Source organism: Canis aureus, chromosome 19, assembly GCF_053574225.1.
Source record: "Canis aureus isolate CA01 chromosome 19, VMU_Caureus_v.1.0, whole genome shotgun sequence".
NCBI classification, from domain to species: Eukaryota; Metazoa; Chordata; class Mammalia; order Carnivora; family Canidae; genus Canis; species Canis aureus.
In genome coordinates this window covers 53,036,073-53,054,245 of record NC_135629.1, presented here as the reverse complement: position 1 = coordinate 53,054,245, position 18,173 = coordinate 53,036,073, and the positions used below count along the sequence as shown (strand labels likewise).

Sequence of the window (18,173 nt, the reverse complement as noted above, 5' to 3'; positions counted from 1 at the left end):
AGTCCTTGAGGGGTACCATTATGGGGGTACCATGGGGACAGCTAGGAAGTAGTGGGGCTTCTGATGACAGGCCCCAGGAGGCCCATCATCCACTGCTGAGAGAATCTGCTCTGAAATGTGGCCACCTTCTGAGTCCAGGCCTCCCGGTGCTGCGTGATCCACGCTCATCACAGCACCAAGTCCCACTTAAGATGGGAATCTTCCCTTGTTAGGAACTTGCTGAAATCCTCTGGCCCCCTACTACCTGTGAATGAAGCCCCACTGCGCCTGCCCCATCAAATACAACAGGTCATCCACCACCTGCCCTGTGCATCTCCCTGCCTCCCCACCCCTGCTGCTGAGCATTTCTGCTCTGCATGCTCGCTACCTTAGGCTCTCCACCTGTGGTTCCTTCTCCCTGAATCATTCCTCCTGGCCCGGAGCTGTGTCTCCTGGCCACAACGACCTCCTCGCTAGGAACTGAGCTGCCACTTCAGCTCCTCCTAGACCCACTATACTTCCCGTATCCCAACACTTCAATAGGATCTCTGGGCCTCAGTTTCATATCTGTAAGATGGGTAGAATCATGGTACCCAGGTGTATCCTGTGAAGATTAAGTCTGTTGATATAAGCATAATGCTTCTAATAGGATCTGCTGCATCCCTAAGTGCCAGGGAAGTGTCTGTCACTATTTTATTTAGTATTATTTTTGCTATTAATTATATGTCTATATATATAATTACACAATTCACATATAATAATCACACGTAACTAATTTGTATAAATGTGTTTGTTTATGTTATAATTAATATAATACACGCTTCTTGATAGCAGAGTCTGTGCTTTGGCCTCCATGGAGATTTCAGAGCTCAGCAAAGAGCTTGGACATAGTAGGTGTTCAAGCAATGTTTATGGATGGAAAGAAAATTTGTGGAATTCCAGGCCAGGGGAGTGGAGAGGTCACTTCTGCTGTGGGTGCATCAGCATCGTGGGCTAGGCCCTGAGACAAAGGGCTTTATTCCACCTGTCTCTATCCTAGCACCTTAGTAAGGGAATGCTTTCTTAGATTCTATTTTTGGAAGCAGGGAGATATCTTGGAGAGCTGTCCACTGAGGCTAAAGCCTCCAGGGGATCTTGGAGTGGAGAAGCCCTCTAATGCTCAGAAGCCCCATCACTCAGTGAAGTGAGGCCAAGTTGCACCTCTCTATCTTGGAAGGGAGCAGGGAAGTGAAGGCTGCGATTATAGGGAGGGGGAGTGAACTGATGGTTCTTCCCAAAGAAAAGAAGCAAAACAAGCTTAGTGGGAAAGGGTATGGACTCTGAAGAGGCTAGGTTTGAATCCTGGCTCCGCCATTTGGCAGCCATTGGCTCTGGGAAAGTTCCTTAACCTGTTTGTGCCCGATTTCTCACCTGTAAAATAGAAATAACAGTAGTGACATTAAGAGAGTCTAGGGAGATGATGGACAGGAAGCATTTCACCCAGTGACTCTAACCTGGGCTGCTCTGCATCTCAGGAGACATCTGGAAATGTCTGGTGACAGATTTGGTTGTCTCCAACTTCAGGGGTTGGGGTACTTACAGCATCTATCTAGTGGCCAAGATGCTGCTAAATATCCTATCGTGCAGAGGATAACCACCCACGACAATAACTAGCTGGTCAATAGTGACCAAACATTGAGAACCCCAATGTCTGACACATACTAAGTCTGGCTGAGTGTTAGCCAGAAATATTTAATGCAGTGTGGGGCCGGAGGCACAGTAGACCAGGGATTGCATCCTTTGTGAAGGATCAGAGGTGCATCCTTTATGAAGGATTTTGGTGTATACTTTGCAGTTGCTATGTTTCGTCATTTTGTTCCTATCAAATACCCCATGGGAGATTTGAGGCTCAGGAGGATGGGAAGGTCCAGCCAGAGCAGGACCTGGGGGGCCAGCAGCCCAAAGGACAGGCTACCCCAGGTTGGGAGTTGGAAAGGGCTGAGGCCAAAGGGAAGACCTAGCCCTAGCCATGGTAAGAATCTCCGCTGTGCTTCACTGGGCCATCTCCTAGGGGGTCCCACCTGAGCGAGGTCAGTCTGCAGCCAGAGTAGAAGGAGCCAACAGTGGTGTTCTTGAATAATGGTCTGAACTGTTGAAGGAGAAGGAGGTGAGTAAGACTGAGCTGGACAGGGGCAGGACAGGGGGGGACCTGGGTGGGGCATGAGGGAGGTAGGTGGGGCTGGCATCTGCTTGGAGGCGGGGAGGTGGGGGGGGTGGGGGGGATGAGTGGGCGGAAGGGGGGTGGGAGGAGCTGGGCAGGGTATGGGGGAGGTGGGTGGAGCTGGCCTCAGAGGGTAGGTGGGGATCAGTGGGTGGTGGGATGAGGTGGGTGGGACTCTCACCAGGTTCTGCAAGATCTTCTCTATTTTGTTGAACTTGGCTGAGCCTATTAGCTGCATGTCCTCCGTGTAGTGCAGGTTGGTGATGGTGAAGTTAAGGGTGAATGGAACCAGGTCGGGTCCAGAGACTGCAGTGAGGTTGGGCGAGAAATATCCCCTGAGTCACTGCCTTAGCTGGATTTAAGGATGGAGGGATGGTGGGGGTAGTGTCTGGATCCACATCCCTGGTGCCCAGTATATTCACATCTGGTGCGAGAGTTCAGAATATCTCCTCCCCAAATGGGGAATCTTATTTTGTTATTCTACTAATATAGTAATGATATAAACAATGGCCCTAAATAGCAATAATAATGATAAGACCTGATGCTTGGTAAGAGCTCACTCTGTGCTAAGAACTTTTCATCCAGTATCTCATGTCATCCTCAAGCAAACCCTGGAAGTGAATCCTTTTATTTATCCTCCCAACTGACAGGGGATGAAAATAAATTTCAGAGAAATTAAGTCACTTCCTCAAAGCCACACAGCTGTTTTAGGGCAGAAGCTCAGATTCTAGAGTTTGAACGACTTGAACATGAGTCCTGCCCATCCACTGGCTGCGCGACCTCAGAAAAACACCCAGATCCCCAAGAACCAGCCTGTTTTTCTTCAACAGAGAAAGATCAGTGTCCATCTGCTGGGACTGAAGATGGTACATGTGAAGCAGAGTCCCCATCATGTGACAAACAATCAGTGAATGCTGCTGCCATGGCTTTGTAGTCATTTTTCTCGTTGCTACTTATGCCTGATTCCTCTGCTTTAGTCTCTGCGCTCTGGGAATTAGTTCTGGATTTGACTTTGACTATTTCCGTTCCATTCTAGAGGAGGTAAAGCTTTAAGAATTGTTCTAGAATGTACCACTGCATCTAATCTCACTACTCACTCCCTGGGTCTCCTCAGGCCAGCATGGTCACAAGTTGGACCCTGGCATGCCACATGGGGTGGACGGTAAAAGTGACCACAAATTCTTCACCTCCCCAAGCTGTCCCCTTGCTTTGAGCTGTGTGTGCATACTCTCTTGCTCTTCTCGTTGCAAAGCACAGGTGTATGGTGAGAAGGAAGGAGACATGGAGAGAAGGCTCTCACCTGTAGGGCTGGAGGAGATTGGAGCCGCCGAGGTTTCTGAGGGCGTGGAAGTCACAGGGACTGAGGAGGAAGCAGCAGAAATAAGAAAGACAAAGCCCCCATCACCTTGGAGATGCCAGAGACAGGAGCCCTTGATGCCCCTGATGCCCAGCCCGAGTCACAGAAGGCAGAGGTGGGGAAAGGAGGGGGACCAGGCCCCTATGGTTCCATTCCTCCATGAGGCCCTGGGCAGGGAGAGGGAGCAGCTGTTCCCATGAGCTGTGGGGACATGAAGCCATCTAGGATTTGAGCACTTACCACTGGGGCTGAAGGTCAGTGGTGGTCTGGTATAACCTGCAGGAAGTGGATAAGAGTGAGGTGGGATGTTTGAAAGGCTTAAGTGAGGGATGATGGGGCTGGACTGCTGGTGGAAGAACAGTTGCCATGAGGAGGTCCTGTCCCTTCCACACTGTGGATGGTGCCTCCCAGAACCTTTCTCTGACTTTCTACCTCCCTCTGTGTGATATAGCCCTTGGTGGGGAAGGGGGATCTCATAAGGAAAGGAAGAAGGAGGAGAGAAAAGTCTAGAGGCAGATGCAGGTGTATCCTCTGGCCAGAGATCAGAGCATCCACAGAATAGTCCATCTGGGGTGCAGGAGGAGACCCCTGTCACCACCAGATGCTCACCGTTGACATAGAGACTATCCCTGTCCAGGAAGTAGGAACCGAGCTGAGTGACACCACGGGTCTGGTGGCTCAGCTCCCAGTAGAGCCGCTCCCTGTCCAGCTGGAGACCCGAAGGGTCAGGTTGGTAAGTGCAAACAGCGTCAACTCCAGTGGCTGATCCACCCTTTTCAGGCCTGAGGGGAGAAGGACATGGGTATGGGAACAGGACGGAGGGGCATCCCTGCCAGGACATCCTTTCAATAGCCCACATGTATGTGAATACCTGTTTATCTGCCCTCTTGGTCCAGACATAAGCTGCTCATAAGAGAAGGGACATCCTTGCACAATAAAGGACCAGAGTGGGTGTTCTAGAGTCAGGTGACCATTGGTTCAAACCTTAGCTCTGTCACTTGTTGAATAATCCACGTGTGTCTGACTCGGTTCTCCCATGTTTGCAGTGTGGATAAAGCTCTAACCCTTTTGTTGGAATGCCATGGGGTTCAGAAATGACTGATCTATCACACCTAGCTCTGGTGCCAAATGCTCATCAATTAATTGTTTAATTAAACAAATATCCACAGAGCTGAATATTTACAGTCCCTAGCACTGGATAGCAGCTCTGAACAACCCAATGTTTGGACCTGAGCATCTGAGCATGAGATGCTGCATAGCAAAGACCCCCACCCACTGGCCACCTGCTTCCCATATTCTCAGCTATCTAGGGAAGGAAGCAGAAAAAATTAACCCTGATGAGACAACCTGGGGGAACTAGCAGGTTGCACTGCCAGAGAGTATTCCTGGGGAGAAACAGAGTATCCCTTGCGCCTCAACAGGATGAAAGTGACCTTGAGCTAAGTTGCTTCTAGCTGTGGTCTCCTAAGAACTTGCTACAGGTGCAATGTCAGTTGTGTTACCTGGTGATGTTGCTTATGGTGAAAATGACCCCTTGTTGGTGACCTGCATCTTCTCTGGGAGGGCAGAAAACAGACAATAATACCTGGTGGGAAGCTAGAGCTTTGGGCTTCCTTTGGTATGGTAAACCTCTTAACTCGTCAGGACTGTTACAAGAGATATTAGTTACCTTTTGGGACATGGGACATGTAAGCTGGGGGGAGCTCGATCACCTATCTACTGAGGTTATATTTCTTCTTTTTAAAATTTAATTTAATTCTTTAATTTAAATCAAAGTCACCTAACATATAGTGTAGTATTCATTTCAGGGGTAGAATTTAGTGATTCATCAGTTCCATATAACTCCCAGTGATCGTTATATCAAGTGCTCTCTTTAATGCCCATCACCCTGTTACCCCGTACCCCCATCCACCTTCCCTCCAGCGACCTCCACTGAAGTCATATTTATTAATTGTCACCTGGATGCCAAAATAATAGTCCTTGGACTGCCAAGAAGGTTCTTACAAGAAAAGAAATGCCCAGTGCTGCCTCGCTGGCATGCCCTTTCCTGTCTGTGTATGGCTTGTTCAGGTCTTGCAAGTCTGATTATCTGATTGGGCTTAAGATGACCCAGAGAGGGCAGTGCATGGGTCTGGCACCAGAGCTGGGAACTGTGTGAGACAAGCAAGGGGCCTGGACACAACATCTAACGGAGTGCTTACACTCAGGGCTGTGCAAACATCGAGTTAATCCCTGAGCGTGAGCACCTCCTTTTATACTGTGCTCAAGGTATCTTGGTGGCCTCCCTAGTCCGGACCCTGGCTAGCCCAACCAGCCCACACCTTATTACACTTCCTAAGGCCAAAAAGGAGGTCTTACCTGAGTGCCGTCACTCTGCAGCCAGTGTAGAGTGAACCAATGCTGCTGTTGGCAAACAACGGCTTGAGCTGAGAAGAATGAAGTGAGTGAATGAAAAAGAAATGTAAAACCAACCATCATTTCAAAACACAATATTTTACAAGGAAACAGCAACTCCCCAATCGTCTCAATACAACACTGAATTCTCAAAAGAACCCTCTGGGATAAAGGCTTTTATTATCTTACTTTTACAGATGAGCCAATGGTACCAAAAGGCAAGATCACTACTCTGAAGGCACATCACCTGCCTGTGGCAGTTCCGAGTTTTGAACCCAGAAACTGTCCGCTCTGGGGCCCTCCATATTCTCCAAAAGCACAGTAGGGAGACTCAAAGAGGATGGGGAGGATGGAAAAAAGGGATGGGCAGCAGGGGGCTCTCACCAGGCCTTGTAGAACTGACTGGGTGGAGTTGAACTTCGCAGAGCCCGGCCGCATGTCCTTCGTGTAGTGCAAGTTGATGATGGTGAAGTTGAGGGTAAAGGGCACTGGGGCATGGCCAGCAGCTGCAGAGGGACAGGAGGAGAGGAGGCCATGCTCTGAGTCAGGCCTGGATCAGATGTGGGGCAAAGGGCCACTGGGACACAGCTCCAGCCTGTTCAGAGGACCCATCATCTTGGAGGTACTTGGGAGAGGCTGCCTTCCCCTGGGACTCTCCTGAGTATCATTCTCTGTTCATCTGAGGCTGGAGATGGGGTGGGGGTGGGGAGAGGAGGCAGCTTTGGCCACATACGGAAATGGAAGATGCTGGTGTCGGGGTGTTACATAATGAGCCAGAGATGGTGCCTGCATATGAGCTCATAGGGTACTTAATTCTTCACAGCAGGCTGGGATCCATGAGCTCAAAAGCCTGCCAGGACCAAACTCAAAATTTTATATCCAGTTCTTTTAAATATAGCCCAAACAGGCAGATTTCAGCCGATTTCTGTCACTTTGAGCCTGCCTGCTTTGCATACCCCCGAAACTGCACCCAATAGCTGGGAGCTATAAAATAGACGGACCCCGTGGCTTTGGAGAGCCTGAGCCACTGCTGCTGGGCAGAGAGCTGTGCAACCCAGAGACTCCTTTCCAGGCTGCCGGGTGACATCACCTAGACAGGAGAATGTCTTCTCTGACCACTCCTCTCCCCTGGGAGTCCTCTTGCCCTTCCCCCTTTTGAGAAGGGATGCCCACCCAGAACCTCCTGAAGATGTCACAGACTGACACCTGCTGGGAAGGCAAACCTGCACTACTCACAAACATTTGTGCTTGCTACTGTCATCTAGTGGTCATGTTTTTTCTTTGCTCAACCTAGAAATACCTCAAAATCCCAATAGCCAAACTGTGGAAAGAGCCTCAGTGTCCATCGAAAGATGAATGGATAAAGAAGATGTGGTCTGTGTATACAATGGAATATCCCTCAGCCATTAGAAATGACAAATACCCACCATTTGCTTCGACGTGGATGGAACTGGAAGGTATTATGCTGAGTGAAGTAAGTCAATTGGAGCAGGACAAACATTATATGGTCTCATTCATTTGGGGAATATAAAAAATAGTGAAAGGGAATAAAGGGGAAAGGAGAAAAAATGAGTGGGAAATATCAGAAAGGGAGACAGAACATGAGAGACTCCTAAGTCTGGGAAACGAACTGGGGGGGTGGAAGGGGAGGTGGGCGGGGGGTGGGGGTGACTGGGTGACGGGCACTGAGGTGGGCACTTGACAGGATGAGCACTGAGTGTTATTCTGTATGTTGACAAATTGAACACTAATAAAAAATAAATTTATAAAAAAAAAGAAAAAGAAAATAGGTAAAAAGAAAGAAAGAAAGAAAGAAAGAAAGAAAGAAAGAAAGAAAGAAAGAAAGAAAGAGAAGAAAATAGGTGAGAAACCCATAGCTGAAGACCATGAGACTGTCTTGGCTTGAGCCAGTTTCTTCCTCCTTCCAGGGCACCTTTGAAGACCCACCCAGACAGGTTCAGCTTTCAATGCTGCGTTTGAAAATTGACCTCAGGAGCAATTTGCCAACTAACAATTTCTTTCCCCAACTTACTCATTTAATAAGATGTATTGTGTGAATAATTCCTCTCAAGAATATTCTTATTCAAAAGTATATTTTTAAAAAGCAGGCAAAGACAGCTTCTGTTCTGTTGTCTTTAAAAATCAAAGTCCTAGGGGCATCTGGATGGCTCAGCGGTTGAGTGTCTGCCTTTGGCTCAGGTCGGGATCCCGGGATCCTGGGATGGATCAGTCCTGGGATCAAGTCCCACATTGGGCTCCCCGCAGGGAGCCTACCTCTCCCTCGGCCAATGTCTCTGCCTCTCTCTCTGTATCTCTTATGAATAAATAAATAGAAAATCTTTAAAAAAAGAAAAAAGCCACCTACCAAAGGGAGATATTTGGGGAAAATGTGAGTACAAACTGCAATGCTAGATGACACCATAATGTTCTTATTTTTTGAAGCACAGTAATGCTATTATGGTTACATAAGGCAATGTCCTGATTTTGTGGGGATTCTTGCTGAAATCTTTAATGGTGAGGCCTCATGATATTTGCAAGTTTCAAGTGGATCAGGGAAAAAAATTACGTCTACGTCTTTGTCTAGTCAGTTCTACCATAATGCTTGTTTTGAAAACACAATTTTTTCAGGGTCATTGATAGATACATTAGGTAACTGTGAACACAATGTAGATTTCATGTTTGTGTGTGTGTGTGCAATTTTGTCTGCAAGACACACAAACCTGAACCCTGAACGCAGCTACCCCCCTCTGTAGGCGTACACAAAATGCATGGACACAACTCAAGCATCTACTGGCTCAATCACACCCCTGAGGTATTAGGAGGGATGACCCTACTCATCCTGGGTTTCTGCTTTCTGTAGGATTTCAGGTAATCCTCCTTCTTTAATCCATTTGCTAACTTCCACAAGCCAACAACGTCAGGCCTCTTTCAGAGTAAAGTGCTGCATTTATTGCACTAATTTGTATTTCTTAGCCATTTAACATTTGTAAAACTGTGCTGTCTTATTAGATGCCTATTTTTTTATTTTGTCACTGACAAGGTTTTCGAGTGTTGACCCCATCCTCAGCCCTGCACCTTCTGTCGTGTGATTTTGCATAGCATAGTTTAGGGACACCTATGTCATATAACAGAATCATGTACAAAGACAAAAGGTCAACAACTGTGGTGGACAACTGGATTTCCTTGCGCTATTCTTTCAATTGCCACTACTTTTGGCAATTTTCATAATAAAAAGGATAAAAGGATTAAGATATTCATGAAAAGTGGAAATGACCCCATGGTCCCTAGACTTTGACAGATCCGACATTCCTTAAATGAAATGATTATATGCATTGACTATGGTCAGGGAGAGACTATATATATTCACAAGGAACATATTCATAAAGACATGATAAGAAGAAGAATAAAGTCATATCTATTGAATATGTTCACAGAGAATATTCCTTAAAATAAGCTGTTGGTAAATTGGTTAGCTGGGGAAACTGAAGAATTGATTCTTCACTGACTAGGCTTTGGCAAGCTGGCCACTGGACAAATCTATTATCAGTGAATAGATCTGCTCTCTACTTTCCAAGGGATGCAGGGTGATTTGGACATCAGGGGTCACCTATAGGTTTCAGACACAGGCTAAAGAGAATGGCTGAAGACTCCCAGTGCTGGGAGTGGGATTGGTGTTCAAGAAGTCCCTAGGACCTGGGTAGGGCCTAGCAGATCCTCAGAAGTCACCCTTGGGCTCCCCTGGGAGATACCACCCACTCTACTCCTCCTCCCATGTCCTGTGATTAGTACCCACCAAGAGTAGCTGGGAGCCTCTTCAGAGGAGAGAATGCCTACCTGTGGGACTGGAGAAGGAGGCTGGCATCCCTGCAGAAACTGTGGCCACCATAGAAGCTGGAGAGAAAAAAACCAAGAATTTGAGGGTGAGGATCCCTCACTTCAGGGATTACCAGCGAGGGGGTAGCCGTGCCTGGGAATTTCTTAGGTGTAGGTCCCAGTTCACACGGAGCTGGGGGTGGAACAGAGGTGCACAGGGCAGGCCATGGGCTCCTGGACACTTCCATTTTAAGGGCAGGGACTCACAGGGTTGCAGAGACTCCTGAAGCCTCTGAATACTCACTGCTGGGGGTGGTGGCCTGGGTCTTGCGGGTGTAACCTGCACAGGGAGACGGAGGAAGGGTGACGAGGGTGAGTAATCACAGAAAGGGAGGAATGGAGAGGAGGATGTGGGCCTGTTGAAATGTGGACCAAGATAGCAATCCCTTACCATTGATGTAGAGACTGTCTGGGTCCAGGGTGTAGATACCCAGCCTAGTGATGCCTCTGGTCAGCTGGCTCAGCTCCTGGTACAGCCGCTCTCTGTCCAGCCCAGAGCCCATGGGGTCAGGGCGGTAGGTACAGATGGCATCCACTCCAGTGGCTGCCCCATCCTTCTCGGGCCTGGGGAGGGTGGGTAGGGGTATCACTAGATGGAGTCCCAGGGCAGGGCTCCTGGGACCTTGGGGGCAGGCCAGGAGGGGGCCAGGGCAAATGAGAAGGCTGGCACCCACTTCTGGCCAGCCCAGGAATGTGCACACAGTCATGGGGGGGTGGTGGAGGCAGGATTTCTTAAATTGCAAATCTGAAACCTGCAACCTCAGAGCATGGGGACAGGAGAGCTCCTACTTGAGACAGGTGAAAAGCTGGAATTTGGATTAAAGCAAGTAGAAAAGGCAAGCTTGCCTTGAGAGGAATCCTGGGGAAAGAACTGAAAACCCAAAGGAAATGCCCTCTTTGGTCAAAGGGAGGTAGGAGGGAATTGGGAAGGATGACCCAGACTAGGGGCTCTGCAGAAGCTGGGGACAGTGCGTGTGTGTGGGGGGGGCAGGGGTGGTTACAACCAGAAGAGGCCTTGGTTCTGGAGCCAGTGCCTCCTGAATTCCACCTCTGCTGAGGACATGGACAGAGAGGGCAGGTAGGAAGCAGAGGGAACTCTTGGGGTCCTCAGGGAGCCCTTGACACAGCCCTGGCCGGGGATTGCAAGGTCTCACCTGAGCAAGGTCAGTCTGCAGCCGGAGTACAGGGGGCCCAGACTGGTGTTCTTGAACAAAGGTCCGAGCTGTAGAGGAGAGGCAAGTGAGTAGAAAGTCTCAGGGGTGGAGAGCAGGGCAGAAATGAGAGGAGTCGGGCCAGCACCAGTGAGCCAGGCCTGCATGGGGGGCTGCACAGGTAAGGTAGGTGGGTCTCCGTAGGCGTGACAGAGATCAGGTAGGCGGTGCTTGCATCAGTGGGTGGGGCAGGAATTCTGCTGGCGGAGCTCTCACCAGGCCCTGCAGCTTTCTCTGGGTGGCGTTGAACCTCCAGGAACCAGGAACCATATCCTCTTCATGGGACAGGTTGGTGATGGTGAAGTTGAGAGTGAACAGCACCAGGGTCGGACCAGTGGCTGCAATGGAGGCAAGAAGGAGATGTCAGGGAGCCTAAACATGGGTCATCCCACATTTATCTCTTTAAATACTGGAGAGGGGCTTCCTCCATGATGAGCAGTCTCCACAAGAAGGAGATCCCAGACATTAGCATTAAGTGAGGGGCTCTGGGGATAAGTGTGGAAAAACACTATGGAGGTAAATGCAACAAACATTCTGACCCTCCAGTTGGCTAAAATTCCAGACAGACATCCTCTTTTTCTGAGGGTTTTTTTTTTTTTAACTCAAATTATTTCTCTGGGACCCAACTATTTACTGATTTTTAAAGATTTATTTGAAGAAATACATTTCATTTGTATAGGTCAGGCCCTGTTTTAAATGCTTCACTTAAATTTTAATCCATTTAAGCCTTGAGGCAAATCATTCAGAGGGAGATAGTATTCTTATCTCATTTTACAGATGTAAGAACTGAGCCCAAGGGTGATTAAATAATTTGCCCCCAGTCACACAATCTATAAATGGCAGAGCACAGTTCAAACCTGAGCATTGTGGTTGCAGAGCCTGTGCTTCTAACCCATCTACTCTAGTACCAAGGGCAGGTCCATGTAATAACCTCACTCTGGCCTGAATGGTCAGTGGTCAGAACACCCTCAGGAGGCCCTAGCTGATGAGTAAGTAGAGACTCAAGTAAGACAGTGTTAGTAATGATGAGTCATCCAGGACCCTCAGCAGTGTCAGTGGGTGGTATCAAAATCTACCTTGGGCCAGTGAGAAGCCAAGAATGGGAAGTTAGCTGTTGGCCCAACCAGAGTCTGCCCAAATCCCTAACCAGGACCTGTAGGAGGGCATTTTCAGGTACATACGTAGCTCACGCTGTTGTTCCCTTCTTTGTTGGAAATGAAGACCAAGTATTCAAGAGAGAAGCCCACATACACATTTGCAGATCTCACCCCACAACCATGCTGATTGTAATTCAATACTTATTTGTACACTCAAGTCCTTATTCTATTCTCTTTCTTGCTGGAAGTCCATCAAAGACTAAGGCCCTTTCTATTCTGTTCACTGCTGCTTTTGTCCAGTAAGGGCTAAATGAATGCTTCTTGAGTGAATGAATGAATGAATGAATGGGCATGGTGCTCCATATGATACCACCCACTGGCCAAGTGCATGAGACCTCTGTAGGGGAGGAATGGCAGAGAGGAAGCTCGTACCTGTGGATATGGAAGTGGGGGTTGCTGAAGTTGTTGAGGAGATGGTAGAGGCAATTCCAACTGAAAAAAAAAAAAAAACACAGTGAGGCAAATATGGGAGAAGGGAGGGCCTCCCCAGCTAAACAAGGCCCATCAGGGGTCCATGAAATGCTCCTCAAGCCTGTGTCAGGCTTGTCTTTTCTGATCTGGGTAGTGAAGTTGGGGAAAGACTAGAGCTTTCCAGGACCCTTCTGTCCCTGAGGAGGTGGGGTAGGGATAGTGAGGAGGAGAGATGTGTCCCAATGCAGAGAAATGCGAGGGCCTGAATTACTACACACTGTTGGGATTGGAGGTCAGGACCTGATGGGTGTAACATGTAGAAAGATAGGAAGAGAAAGTATGAAGAGTTGTAAGGATGGGAGAAGAAAGGAAGTGTCAGAAATCTGGGGTTCTTTGGGTGTCTATGAATCTATTTATGTAAGTAGCATTTAGAGAGCCCCCTCAAAGTGCAGACCCAGTAGACAAACTCCAGAGAATGCAACTGAAACCCAAGGAGGCATTTCTCTATCAGGTCACCTACAGACTATCCTTCTGCCATCTGTGCCCCAATTCTCTCCATGTGTCTGATCCCTCCATGAATCTCCAGAAAAGCTGTGAATGTTTATTGCCTCATACAAGAAAAAACAAAGGTGCAAGCCAAAGTTGCTACTAACTTTTCCTGGATACTGGTCAGGAGGAGGTGTGAACAGGCTTGGATCAAACTGTTGTTCCCAGCCATGACCCAGCTGAGGTTGAGCAGTTTTCTTACTTTCTTTCTTTCTTTCTTTCTTTCTTTCTTTCTTTCTTTCTTTCTCTTTCTTTCTTTCTTTCTTTTCTATCTTTCTTTCTTTTTTTTTAAGATTTTTATCTATTTATTCATGAGAGACACACAGAGAGAGGCAGAGACATAGGCAGAGGGAGAAGCAGGCTCCATGCGGGGAGCCCGACGTGGGACTCGATCCTGGGATTCCAGGATCATGACCTGGGCTGAAGGCAGTGCTAAACCGCTGAGCCACCCAGGCTGCCCCAGGCTGAGCAGTTTTCAACTCACAAATGCCTTCCAGGAAAACCAAAGAGCCTTCCACACATCAAGGAACTTAATTTCCTTGAATTCTATCCCACAATCCTGTGGCAACTTCAACTGAACTGGTAGTGACTGCCTAGGGTATTTTGTTGGTAAGGATTCTGGAGCTGTTTTGAATTCAGAAAGCAGGGAGGCTGTTACCACTTAGTGATGTCTGCCATGGATGAGGGAATAGGGAATGATGGCACAGATGGCATGTATTTGTCCTGGACAGAATCTGACAGTCATTAAAGATTTGAACAAGGACAAGAAGGAAGTATTTCTACATATTACAAAAAAGTGTATTTCATTCCTTATTATCCTGAGAAAAATCTACATACTTCCTGTGGACTTACAATACACAAATGACCTAAGATCACCATCATCATCATCACCATCACCACCATCATCATCATCACCATCACCACCATCATCATCATCATCACCACCACCACCATCATCATCACCATCACCACCATCCCCACCATCACCATCATCACCACCACCACCATCATCATCATCATCACCACCACCACCATCATCACCATCACCACCATCATCATCATCATCACCACCACCACCATCATCATCACCATCACCACCATCACCACCACCATCATCACCATCACCACCATCATCATCATCATCACCACCACCACCACCATCATCACCATCACCACCATCACCATCATCATCACCACCATCACCATCATCATCAGTATCACCATCATCACCATCCCCACCACCACCACCATCCACCACCATCATCACTATCACCATCCCCATCATCACCAGCTCCATCACCACCACCATTATCAATATCATCATAATTATCATTATCATAAGAATATGAGCTTTATGAAGGCAATAATTTTTGTCTGTTTGTGTTCCCTGCTGTCTTCCCCAGGTCCTGACACAGAGTAGGTGCTCAATAAGGCTGTTGACTGACTCATTATCACTAGATTTACTATGAATTTCTATAATAACTTGAGTAAGCAATATTAAGTATGTTTTTACTCATCAGGTGCCCCCAGTAGATGTGCCACTGACTGGTACTTACCCGTGGGGCTGGAGCTGGGGACGGAAGATGGAGTCCCAGAGGTTCCTAGGTCCACTGTGGAGGTCCCTGGAGCTGAGAAAAAGCCCTCATCAGCGAAAGCAGAAAAGCAATCACATAGCAGAAATGCCAACAAGAGAGACTATTTATTAGGCTGCATGTGGGGCTGAGATTCCCTCTGGATCTGGGGCAGAGAGGAGAGTAAATAACTTGTGGCCTCCCAGGATCTTTCTTCCTCCTGGCATGAGGAGGCATCAGTGCTTTGCCTGCCCTGGGTGAGGGGGCCCTGAGTCATAGATGAATACTCACTGTTGGTGATGGGTGCAGAGCTTTGATGGGTGAAACCTGTAGGGAGAGGGAGGGAAGATTATGGGTATGGGTTAAGGGAGAGGCAGAGGACCAAACAGGAGGCAGGGCTATCCTGGTGCAGTGGAGGGGTCTCTAGCAGGGGGTGCTGTTGGGGATTCTCCATCAATACCCATCAGGAAAGAAGGCTCCAAGGGTGAAGTTAGTCCAAGATGAAGAGGAAACCATGAAGTGCAGACCAGAATCAGCACATTTAGTGCCTAGGGCTAAGGCCCTAAGAGCCAGACAGGGAATGCATTCTCAACCAGAGGGCAGAGGTTGCCCTCTGAGGGGGAAGAGACTCTGACCACATCACGGTTGCTCACCATTGACACAGAGACTGTTCCTGTCCAGGGTATAGTGGCCCAGCAGGGCAATTCCATGGGTCAGCCGGCTCAGCTCCCAGTACAGCTGCTCCCTGTCCAGTGCAGGGCCTTCAGGGTCAGGGCGATACATGCAGATGGCATCCACTCTGGTGGCAGCCCCATTCTTCTCAGGCCTGGGTAAAAATCACCACATAGTTGGTCTAACCATCTATCTATTGATCCTTTTCTCTCTCTCCTTCTAGCCCCTAAGGCAGAAACTTGGGAAACCCTAGTTAACAAAAGCTGTGGCCATCAGGGAGATGCCCTCCATAAACAATTAGCACACCACAGGTCTGAAGCCTCCTGCATGCCTAGGAGAGAAGACTCCAAAACCCCTGGGAGTGGCAGATACACGAGGATGCTGTTGATGGAGTGAGCTGGAAGATGCCAGATGAAGCTCCAACAGCCACATCCTGTTACAGGTCTTGACGAGCACAAAAAAAGATGTCTAAGATCATGCTGCAATGGTGGGGAGGGGCAGTGGCCCCAGGAAAAGTGACTTCAGCTTGGTTTGGTGACATTTTCCTGCAGAGAGTTGAGGTTTCCAAAGAGAGAGACCAAAAAGCTAAAGTCACTCAGTCTGGAAGCAGGACTGGGGCATTTCTAAAAACTCAAGAGACTAAATGGTCAGAGACACACATGCCCTTTGGGTGAGTCTGAAAGCATGACCTGTCCATGTCTCAGCATCACCTCTGGCCACAGGACACTACCTACCCGCCTGCCCACGCAGCCATACACTACTGAGTGATGTGGAGAGAAAGGCGCTCCCACACCCCAGAACCATGGATGCAATGTCTCTTGTAAAAACAACCACCCCTTGACAACGTGGATGGAACTGGAGGGTATTATGCTGATGAAATAAGTCAATCAGAGAAGGACAAACATTATATGGTCTCGTTCATTTGGGGAATATAAATAATAGTGAAAGGGAATAGAAGGGAAGGGAGAAGAAATGGGTAGGAAATATCAGAAAGGGAGACAGAACATGAAGACTCCTAACTCTGGGAAACGAACTAGGGGTGGTGGAAGGGGAGGAGGGCGGGGGGTGGGGGTGACTGGGTGGCAGGCACTGAGGGGGGCACTTGACGGGATGAGCACTGAGTGTTATTCTGTATGTTGGCAAATTGAACACCAATAAAAAATAAATTTATTATTAAAAAACAACAACAACAACAACCACCCCTTGTTGAATTCTTAGCATGCAGCAGGCCCAGCACTTTGTACTCAGGAACACATCGCTTAACCCTCAGAGCGTCCCTGTGGGCTGTATTGCTGAACTCCCACAGTTGTTATTCTATCCATCACACGACATATTGTATGCAACGTAATTATACATAAGGTAAATAGAATATATAATATAATGATTTAACACATAAGTAAATGGTATATGTTTGTTACATTTTAATTTTTATTATTATTACATTATATAACTGTTATACCTAACATATAATATATAATACATATTAGAGATTATGTCTATATTGTTATATATAAAAGATATTATACCCATATAAATATACATAATATTTTACCTATATACAGTATACATAAGCCTACATATGTATATATATATAAGGTTTGGGTATCGATGTTTCTAGAAGCAATGTCCACAATAGCCAAACTGTGGAAGGAGCCTCGGTGTCCATCGAAAGATGAATGGATAAAGAAGATGTGGTCTATGTATACAATGGAATATTCCTCAGCCATTAGAAATGACAAATACCCACCATTTACTTCGACGTGGATGGAACCAGAGGGTATTATGCTGAGTGAAATAAGTCAATCGGAGCAGGACAAACATTATATGGTCTCATTCATTTGGGGAATATAAAAAATAGTGAAAGGGAATAAAGGGGAAAGGAGAAAAAATGAGTGGGAAATATCAGAAAGGGAGACAGAACATGGAAGCCTCCTAACTCTGGGAAACGAACTAGGGGTGGTGGAAGGGGAGGTGGGCGGGGGGTGGGGGTGACTGGGTGACGGGCACTGAGGGGGGCACTTGACGGGATGAGCACTGGGTGTTATTCTATATGTTGGCAAATTGAACACCCATAAAAAATAAATTTATAAAAAAAATAAGGTTCGGGTATAATTATATATTATTCTCATATTGTCTACACTTAGGTAATATGTGTATTATATAATATACAAATATATTAGGAATATACTTATATATCATCTATGTTAGATATTATATCTATATATGACATATTATACCTATTATGTGTATATATGACATATATGTAATATATACCCATGTATAAAGTATAGGTATGATTATATATTATACTTATATATGATATATATTATATATAACTTTATTATAGTTATTATATATTATAGTTCTGTATTATATATAGATTATGTATATTATAGTTATATTATAATAATTATAGTTATATATTATATGTAGGTATAACATATAGCTATATTATAGTTATAGTTATATATTATGTATAATAATATATATAATATATAGGTACATATAGGTATAACATATATATTAGGTATAGATATAACAGATATACTATAAAATTATACCTATTCTTTCTCTCCCTTTCTCTCTCTATATATGTGCATACATATATGTATGTATACAGCTGACTTTTTTTTTTTTAAAGATTTCATTTATCTATTCATGAGAGACACAGAGGGAGAAGCAGAAATATAGGCAGAGGGGGAAGCAGGCTCCCCGGGAGAGCCCAATGTGGGACTTGATCCCAGGACCCTGGGTGTCCCTATACAACTGACTTTTGAACAACATGAAGGTTAGGGGTACGGA

General features: G+C 46.7%; 1 protein-coding gene across 1 annotated transcript in view; it reads right to left on the bottom strand.

The window, feature by feature from the left end:
* The window catches only part of MUC16 (mucin 16, cell surface associated), a 107,310-nt gene that overhangs the window by 28,631 nt on the left and 60,506 nt on the right, over nt 1-18,173 (bottom strand). The window contains exons 25-40 of the mRNA XM_077860055.1: nt 15,353-15,525; nt 14,991-15,026; nt 14,685-14,756; nt 12,544-12,603; nt 11,231-11,352; nt 10,958-11,025; nt 10,195-10,367; nt 10,048-10,083; nt 9,765-9,821; nt 6,315-6,436; nt 5,895-5,962; nt 4,146-4,318; nt 3,777-3,812; nt 3,480-3,539; nt 2,361-2,485; nt 2,040-2,107 (exon numbers count right to left, since the gene is read on the bottom strand). Of these exons, the coding sequence (XP_077716181.1) occupies nt 2,040-2,107; nt 2,361-2,485; nt 3,480-3,539; nt 3,777-3,812; nt 4,146-4,318; nt 5,895-5,962; nt 6,315-6,436; nt 9,765-9,821; nt 10,048-10,083; nt 10,195-10,367; nt 10,958-11,025; nt 11,231-11,352; nt 12,544-12,603; nt 14,685-14,756; nt 14,991-15,026; nt 15,353-15,525 (1,449 nt within the window). The remainder of the gene's footprint in view (nt 1-2,039; nt 2,108-2,360; nt 2,486-3,479; nt 3,540-3,776; nt 3,813-4,145; nt 4,319-5,894; nt 5,963-6,314; nt 6,437-9,764; nt 9,822-10,047; nt 10,084-10,194; nt 10,368-10,957; nt 11,026-11,230; nt 11,353-12,543; nt 12,604-14,684; nt 14,757-14,990; nt 15,027-15,352; nt 15,526-18,173) is intronic.